The sequence below is a fragment of the Opisthorchis viverrini genome (assembly GCF_000715545.1).
Source record: "Opisthorchis viverrini unplaced genomic scaffold opera_v5_114, whole genome shotgun sequence".
Classification (NCBI taxonomy): Eukaryota; Metazoa; Platyhelminthes; class Trematoda; order Opisthorchiida; family Opisthorchiidae; genus Opisthorchis; species Opisthorchis viverrini.
Genome location: NW_008751769.1, coordinates 1,323,840 through 1,333,751, shown reverse-complemented (window position 1 = coordinate 1,333,751; position 9,912 = coordinate 1,323,840). Strand labels below are relative to the sequence as shown.

Below are 9,912 nucleotides of genomic sequence, written 5' to 3'. Positions count from 1 at the left end.
AAATTGTACACTCGCTTTGTACAAATTTTTATCGCAAAATACTGGGTCACATACGACTAGAAGCACCTCCTTATGTATTTCATTAATGAGCTGATGGGAAGATAGATGCCAGACCGCTATCGCAAATTCTTTACGCTGCCAGGAATCCTTTGATTAAAATATAACACAGCTGCTTCTGGAATAGTGTTTGATAGTCCACGTGCATAGGAAAGCGGGCGACAAAATATACAAACACAGTGAGTGGTCTAATTAGCCCAAATTGAGGCCTTGGGAATCCAAAACCTTCTTTAGTGTTACCATCCAGCCCTGTCATAGTGATGTAGCTCAGCACATAAGACACAACTGGTACAAAGTGAATCAAAATATAATTAATCCGATTCCACATAGTGGAGTAAATTTTACTCTGCCATTTCTTCCCTGGGCATGATGCAGTGCATATTATTTTGTCACTTCGTTGGAGTATCAGCTTCCAGATCTCATCGTAATTCTGTCACTATCCCTGTCGTTGGCATGGACTTTGCAGGATAGGGGATTTTTAACTGGTTTTGGCAAAGGTTTGCGTGGTGTTTCATGTCGGACAAAATGTGAGGTATTCATGTGTTCCAAAATGGCACCATTTCCAATAATCCCATGATGTTCCTCTGGTTCCGAGCTGGTGCCACCGGTAAAGAATGAGTCTGGCGTATAGATGTGTAAAATTTGGGGCGTGTTCGACCGTGACGGAGAATTTGAAGATGAGAGAATATCTAATTTGCTCATGCGTTTGAAGGCTCTTGGAAAAGACCTGTATCCAATAGGGCCTTTAATGAAGACGTTGGTTGATATTTCACTTAAGACGGTTAACCGTTTTCGCGGAACGGGGTTACCGTGACTCCCTGTCTTTGAAATCCGGTGACTTTCGCTGGTGGAAGATAATCTAGCAGAAAGATCATCAAATCTACTGTCTGGTGAATGTATGGATTCTAGCGGCAACTCCCGAGTGGTGTGATATTTGGCCAGCTTTTCAACCAATGGTGTTCCGGTATTTTGCAAGTACTTTATATCTTCTTGCTCTGCTGACTTTCTTTGTCTGATTCGAACCACTTTTAACTCTGCTGGGGTCAATGTTCCCAGGCAACATTTGTACTCTTGGGATCTTTTTGGACTCGAACATTTTGTCTTTGTATTGGTGGCCCATTGAGTTTTCTCCAATTTCTGATTCACTGATTTGGAGCTTCTCTCATCCTTGAGATTTACATGAGGGAAGTGAGTTCGTAGAGACTTCAGTTGTGGTTCTTCAAGCTGTATCGTGAATGTGTAGCCGCAATTTATGGTGCAGTATACGACGGGTTTTTGTATTTGCGGTATATATTGAGCGTCCCCATCGAAAACCGCTATGCCCTGGTCTAACAACATTGCGGCAAGTTCTGGGGCCTTATGCTGAACTCGCCTAGCTGGTTCGATTTGCCTTCTTACGTTGACACTATCAGTGCTGGGGACACTCGTTAGAGTGGAACACCGTAAGTTGCTATTAAAAGCGCACATAATTCCGGAACCTCTACTGACCAATTTCGAGTCTTCTGTGGTAAAACCCTCCACTAAATTATTGATGCGAGCGGCGATCTCTGCTGCTGAAACAGGAATGAAAGCCAGGTTGTTCAGATTGTCCGTCTCCACTGGAAAGGCCGCCGGATATGAACGGTTGTCAAAACTGTTTATTAGTTTAGTATTTGAAATGGAAGTATTCAGTAGACAATTCATAAGTTGACAGGAATGTTCGGGCTCTATAATAGGAGGATCCAAGATAGAATGCGGATCGGCTGATGAAGCTGGGGAATTGGGGCGTGATTTAATCTTTCGATTACTTGATTGATCGATTCTTGGTTCATATCCACTTGTCATCAATGCGTCATCGGACCGGGATGTCCGAACAAAAGCGAATTCAGAAGCATGCTGCTGAGGGGATACGAGTATCTCTCTTTTCTTAATGGCTAAACCTGGCATTTCAGAAGGTGAATAGATTTCCTTATCCCCACGGTTCAGTGAATAGTCCTCACAATGAGAAATTGAAACTAGAGTGACTTCTTCGTCATCATGTAGTTGGGAGCTCTCAAAGTTCATCGCTTTTTTCACAACGTTATCTTCGACCGAATTGGTGAAGGGCAATGTAAAAGTAGGGTGATTAACAAGCGCGTAGTCCTTGTGCACAGGAATTCCAACGTGCTGACTTGGTGGATCAGGGATTTCAGATGCTTTTATTCCAGGCAGAAAAGTTGCCTCATACAGAGTGGTCGGTTCATCTCCATCTGAATTAATGGGTGGAGAAACAAAGCCTGAATGTGTTTGTATGGATTCCAGAAAATCTTTGCAAACCAACGATACCTCTTCCTCAATGGTGCTGAGACCGTTCTCAATACATCGGTCTACTAAATTCAGGGCATTTGTCTGAATAGGGTTCTCAGTGTAAGGGACATCGCCCGTGGGCTTATTTTCGTGCGCATAATATTTTGTATACTGGTCTTCCGTATGCCAATTCAAGTGACTACCCAGGGCCGATGTGTAGTTATTGGGCTGAATTAAATCGAAGTCTGTCAATAACCGATCATAAAGCACACTTTCTCCTGCCGGGCCTTTGATATTAGGTTCATTTATTCCCAAATCATGCTCATTGATGACATCGTATTTCACAGGGTTTGGAGGAAGAACTGGATCAGATAAATCTGCAACAAAGGTGACTTCATCAGAATAGTCCCATTCATTTTGATCCGACAAAATATGGCATAATCCGAAGCTATTTTTGGGGGAGAAATCTCCGTAGGACAAAATTTCCTCAGATTCGGTGGGTTCAGTAGGCAGGTGCAAATCAGCTTCTAATAGTACGGTGAAATTATTGAATTCATCTGAAATGGCCCTCATTAGCGGGCGACTACCAGGGTAAAGTATGTCTTGCATACCTACCGACGTACGCTTCCTGCAACCCTGTCTACACATAGCGTCCTCACAGGTTATTGCCTTTTCATCAGATGCGCCACATGGAAGTTCCTCGGGGGTAACAAAAAAAGAGTCATCTTGACCCTCCATTCCATTCTGCTTAAGCAAGGCACCACTGAAGATTCCTTCAGCCTCTGGTATCCTTTGATTTGTGGAGCCATTTGTGGCCAAGGTTGCCTCGCAATCACTTTCTCCTACGTACACTTCAAGACCTAGTGGTGTCAGAAGATCAATGTCATCAAAGTAGCACACTTCAAACTTGGCTAACACACCGTTGTACAAGTCGTTCGCAGCCCCTGATGCCTTGGTTTCCGGCATCGCATAATCATCAGGCCAAACCTCTTTTCCTGCGATCCTTTCGTGTTCTGCTCTATGGAGAAATTGCTCGTTATCGCACTCCGTCAAAAGGTGATCACCAAGTTTGCTTACAGAGGTTTGGCTCTTATGCCTCTTAGTGACTGGAGCTGCATTTGGTTGTGGTTTGTTCTCATACGGCAGATCTTTGATTATCATCAGGCGTGAATCACAAAAAGATTTTAGCGGTGCTTCTGCGGGTGAACATTGGGCACACTCATACACCAACTTCAGGTCCTGTCTTTCCACCGACACAACTGAAGTCAGCCTTTCTCTTACGTCGGTAACTTGTTCATCCGGGAGTTGTTTCGAAATTTTTGGATCACGCTTATTTGGGACAAACGGAGCAGCATATTGCGCATCAATTTTCTGCAGGTCCATGGAAAGGTCATTAAACGCGTCCCTTGTACCGGGGACTTCGATTTCAACCGAATCTACTCTGGTATCCACCGATAGAGTCCTTAATCCACTCTCACCTGGTACCAATGTTACTTCACTATCTGCTAACAAAGTGCAGTCTTCTGAATGATCAATTTTGAAGTTTTCCATGGAATAAGTATTGAGTTCACTAGCGTTTACTACACTTTTCACCCCTAATGCTGAACTTTTTCCGATCAGAGCCACTCTTTTTTCGACGTTATCTTTATATTCAGATGCAGGATGGCAAACAAGCTGGGAAGAACCTTGAAACAGTCCAATAACGTCTTCAGCCAGCCAAGTGTGATACGCCAGCAAATAATTACTCAGCTCACAGGCTGCAACAGGAAAAATTTTATTGTCTTTAAGTTCTAAGTTAGCGTCACATTTCGGAAAGAACATCTGTGGTTTTGTGGATGTTTGGCCACCATAATCTTCTGATATCGACTTACACTCATCAAAATGCTCTACCTCAAATTTTTTACCAGGTAGATTACTCAAATCATCCATCTTCGTTAATTGGCCCTGGTGTTCTTTTGGAAGACCAACATTTCTTCCACCTCGTCTGTTAACGATTTTCGTATTCTTGGTTCCATCAAAAGAACTGAATGGTCTTTCTACATGATCAATACCCAGTTCAGCCGGGGTCTTCACATTTTTTCTTTTTTCCTTTGTGGGATTCGTCTCGTTTCCATTTAGTTTTCCAGAGACATCCCTACTGCTGGTCTCTGTTGATAACTTTGGATCAAGTAAATCCGGAACCATTTGGATGTCCATTAAATCGTATCCCTCATTTTGAGCAGATAATATGTGACACGGCTCACTGGTCGTGGGATATCTCTTTGGCGCCCGAGTGCCTGTATCAAGTAGATCGCACTGGTGTTCATGTTCGGGCAGACGTTGAGCGATGGGATCTTCCTCGTGCCCGTCTGCAGTATACCCTTTTAGATCGCGCGGCAATTCCACAGAGGTTGAAGACCATTCTTGTGATGGTTCTTGCACCACCCCTCTGTCGTTTGTACGCTTTAAATACCCTTCATCGGGGATCATTGTTTGGTCTTTATGTTTGGTCGCTTTAATTCTAGCCACGAAATTCGGGTGTTCAAAATGATTTCCAGTAGAAATTTTGAGGTGTTCTCCAGACATCTTTAGAACTAAGTGTTACAACTGATGCGTTTCGCCTGCTAAATATACTGCAAAATGGTTGGGAAGTAGACACTGAAGCTGCTCCTTTTCCTGTAGAAAAATAGGGGAAAACAAATTACCGGTTTCGGAAGCATAATTATTATCAGTAATGGTACGTTGGACGAGGGAACACATAAGTTTGTAGAGCCGAATGAAGGTCATTATTCCTATTCCAAAGACATTGCAACGATATTATCTATCAAACTGATAATAAACACATGTTTAACCGTTTTTTTCCTTTTTACCAACAATGGAGATTTCCTCTCGCCCTACTTTCACTGTCCCAGACGAACACAGCTATGTCCGGGAAGTCAACCAAGTTTTTTTTAAAAAAATCTGGCAATTACCGTTCATCCATTCGGTTCCGCAGTCAGGCAATGAAAATTCATGTAACTGGAGACTTTGTCAAAGTGGGATCTCCAAAATTAAGAACTTAAAATAAATTTGGCTGATTTCAAAAATATCTGCTTTTGCTGGCTAGCTTATGACCTAGCTAAGATTAATCTTCCAGACCACTGTGTTCGAACTATAAACACACGTGAAGATAAACGGTTTTGAATTGCACCTAAAGTAGGGAACTATCTGAACATGACACGACACGAGCTGTACCCACAACTGCGTGCCAAATTAACGTCGCTGATAAAATCAGTCAGTTAGATCTGCGGAGGGGACAAACTATTTTTTGCTTCAGTTTGCCTAATGCAACGGATTTTGAATATCTCAGTTTAACCAGAAAAAAATATTTACGAAAATTTCACTCAGTATATAGTTCCAGACCCGCGCACTTACAAGTATTCTATTATGTTATGAATCGGAATTTCCAAAAAAAGGGCTTCCTAAAGCAACGTTAGAATTTTTACTGTCTGTACAAGCGTAAAAATAAATTTGCCGCATTGTTAGGACTTTATGGTTATAAATCACTTTTCGTTCATTTTTATCTCTTCTCTTATGTAATCTTTCGTTCGCCAGAGCAATACGCGTGTTGCTAGTCGACAGCAGACTGTTTTTGTGGGTTGCAACGCATGCTCAACAATTAGAGATGTGAATTATTTCTGAACAGAAGTTTTGGTCACATTAGTTTAATCTCCCTGGTTTTCAACCAGATCTCATCGCACCTCCTGTTTTATATATTGGCCTAACACCACAAGGAACCCTTGGAATATTAATTCTGGTCACCTCATTACTACTAATGTGTCTATAAAATTAGAAATACTCATGAGCGAACAAATCGTTAGGGTATGGGAAAAATCACACCATAAAGATAACATCCATCAAACTACTGTTTGCTTACATGTTTGTCCTTCAAAAGTTCAACCTTCTAACTTTCCGGATAGTGGAGCTTTTGACGGACGTATATCTACACCTGCATATACATAATAATAAAATAATAATATGATAGTAATAAAATAATAATGTACATATTAAAAATCAAAACGAGATTTCTTATGAAAAAGTGATTATGCAAAGACAAACGATTCGCCTTGTACCATTCGCAATTGTGGCCGATACCGAAAAAACTCGACGAAAAATGAGTCAACGGATAAACAAAACAGGGACCTTTATTAGTGTGCTATGTCATGGGAAGGAAAAGCCCCAACACCCATGGAGTGTATTTTGTAGGTCCTACGGGAGTACTGCCCGCAAATTCAGGCCCCTCTGAAATTTACGCTTGCTAAGCCAAATTGGTGTGTCACTTCGGTGTGGCCAATCACAGACGCCGCTCAGATAGCTATAGTGTTCTACACTTAGTCGAACCTCAGTCAAGGTGTCCGCAATACTAATACTTTTACATAGTCTTGACATTTACCTGAGGGCTCAAACAATCTCCGTCCATTTCGCTAAATATCATTCTCCAATGGGTTTAAACCACAGAGACATACCAGCCTTTGGCCAATTCAAAGGTGTGTCATATTTACGGCTCAAATGGTATATGCCTGAGAGATAAAACCTGATTACCTAAATATCACTTCACGTTATATTCACGCAGATACCAAAGCCAGTCTGATACTGAAAAGCAAACACAGTGATTAACTGGATTTTTGCGATTCTTTATTAGCTGTCCCTCTGGTAGTGCTCGCCAAACTAGGTGAATCGCACAAATAGTGACCAGACATCCAACTACTGAGGATTTAGACTAACCAGCTCATTTTCGTTGAAGTAACAGCCTTCCTAACTGACGTCAACCGTGAACTTATTGGGTGCAATCAAATGCACTTATAACAATCATAACGGCCTCCATATTATTGTTTAGTCAGTCTGTGTTCCGAACCAAGTAGGACATGTGCGAGTTGTGAGGCTCATGTTTCGTCAGTCACGATGAACCGGTCTGGGCTAAGTTTCAAATTTCCTACTTCGTGCTTGTATATGCCTATGGAGGCAGCATCACAGCCTTACGCTCTGAAACATGTGTACAAGAACTAGTGAACTTTTTCGGTCTCAATTTGAGGCGATTTCAGTTTTCCTATTAGAGTGAGTTTTCAACCTATGTCACTGAGTTAAACTGGGCTCTTATTCATTCGAGACATGTTTTCAAGTTCGTTTAGTGTTTATTTGATAAGTGCGGAATACTGCGACATTTTGTTGAATATGTTTGACCTCATTCCGCGTTCTTAATTTGCAAGATATTTTTGGGTGGTTCAAATTTTCTGCAAACAACTATCCTGGTTTGTCCATAATTTGGCTCGGCTTTCTAGAATTGGAGATCAGTGAGCGTTTTTATTCTCGCTGGAGTCTGCGAGAGCCGTAGATTTTGTTCATAAATCACTGTAGTTGTATCTTTCGTTATCTTATCTGGGTGTGGTTATTCTGGTTCGGCTACTCGGCGAAGAGCAGAGCGCTGATCATACGGTTTGCTTCAAACGGAGCATGTCCATTAGGAAAAGTTGATTTAAGACCAGATTTCCCGGTATCGTAGAGCAGCTGACGAAATAGACAATTCACCTCAAGTGGCCGGCACTCACATCCATGGACGTTTTCAGGCGTGTTGGCTGTATGAATTTTCCTTTGATGAGAGAGCTGCAAGGTTATCACATCCAATATAGATTTCGTCTTGTAAGTGAAGCCAGTCTGTGTAAAAATAACTAGATTTATTGTAAAGCCTCCTACTTGCTATTTGGACTCATCAACAGAGTGCATTTTTAAAATATCCAAGAAGACTCAACACCACAATCCCCTTGCTATTAGTTGAAGTCTAAAGCGCTCAGCTACGGGTGCATCATCACAAATGTGGTGAACCCTCACATAGACAGGAATTAGCGTCTTTGTAATGTCTTTTTCTTAAGGTTGCTGAAAATCCACAGCTGGGTTGAAAGAACCAAATTAGTTTGCAAATGAGTGAGGAATTAGCGTCATTCAAAATCTTGTCTCGTCGTTCCCACGCGCGTTTCCATATACTCCAAGTAATGACTTCTCAGATTCGGAGTGCACGCATCGTATGAATCGGTTGTGCATCTGAGATGGCACTACTTCAACAAAATTATGACTGTGTAAAATCCAATTTCAATTGTACAGGTGACTTGTGACGGGTGGCTGGCTTATAAACGACACCAATCCAGCTCACCGTTTGTGTAAGACTGCCATAAGTTTTGATAGTAGAAGCTTGGTGTTTCATGGTCTTTTGAATGCCTCCCAACACTAGGAGCAATGTGACAGGGGCGCTCATCTTCATACACACCACTTAACTTGTACCATTGTTGCTCATCAATGCTATTTATTTTGATGGTCTCAAAATAAACCATGGTGCAAACCAAACGGATCAGAGAGATTGCAGTCAATCCAACAAACATGGATTATTTTAGAAATAAGACCAATCGTCACACATCCGGATCAAGTTGATTGGGTTGATTTAACACAATAGTGACGAAAGAAACAACTAACCACGAAGGCAGTTAAATTGTCATGATTTCATGTTTGGAAATGAATCCGCCTGTTCCTTTTACGGGTTACCTGAGGCAATCGCATTTGCGCTTCTTCACACTTATCTGTAATTTGCTGTGTTGAAACTTGATCCACGGTGACACAACCAGGGACCTATTAAGATTGTCCCCCCCACCGTGGTAAGACCATCAAACGACCACAGACGTAAAGGCAGTCACAATGTGTTTTGTGTCCATTACCTTAGGGTTCATGGAACTGCGGTTATTTTCACGAATAAAACTAGTCTGAACCAACCGCGCTTGTAGCCTCAGTTATTAGCAGAAAATACGGTTCTTCAACTTTTTTCTCGAGGTGCGATGAAATCTGCAGTTAAACGGCCCAAACAGCTTCATGTGTGTACGAGGGAAATGTTGCAAATCTTTGACTACATATACGAACCTGCCATGATTCATAGAGATACAGACATCATATTTAGCACCCTTGTGGATCCTGAAGAATTTGTATTCAGTTCCAGACTCCATATAGATGCACGTTACCATCTTCCCTAGTCTTCACAGTGCGCACATAGTCAGATGCACTAGGGCTCAAACTGCCCTGTGGTGGCAACGAGTACTCAGTTTGTGCCAGTAGAAATGGGACATTTCTTTTTTGGGCCCGTTTATGAAACTCTTATTACATACGGATGGGCCACGGAACGTCCCTGTGAAGTGTGGCCATGTCTACCGGTTGAAAGTAGGTGCCGCATTCTTCGTATAGCCTGACGTGTCGCAGACGTTCACTCGACAGCTGCCATTTAGAATTTAGACATTCATATATTTGGTCGTTCGTTTGTTCGCTGAGCTGGGTAATTTGATTGCAAGCGTTTCATCACCAATCGAGGTGATGTCATGTATGCGTTACTGGGGAGCGAATTTGTGCGTAGCGTTGGGTTAGTGGTTGTGCGTTGGATAGTGTTTTGTGTGTGTTAATATATGTGTTGGTAGCCGGGGATGACCTTTGACCGCGATTAGTTGCTCGGTCGGGCGGTTCAATTTGTTGTTCTGTCATCCCGTGTCCTCATTCGCCGATGCCCACGTGACCTTTGAGCTCAGGCATCCCTCGCCGTCGTAG

The 9,912-nt window shown here is 42.2% G+C and overlaps 1 protein-coding gene across 1 annotated transcript; it reads right to left on the bottom strand.

The window, feature by feature from the left end:
* Positions 1-462: 462 nt before the first annotated feature.
* Positions 463-4,887, bottom strand: T265_05801 (hypothetical protein; the record flags this gene model as incomplete). The annotated part of the gene is made up of 1 exon (XM_009170895.1): positions 463-4,887. One exon carries the CDS (start codon positions 4,885-4,887, stop codon positions 463-465), a length of 4,425 nt encoding a protein of 1,474 aa, XP_009169159.1.
* Between the last annotated feature and the right edge of the window lie 5,025 nt (positions 4,888-9,912).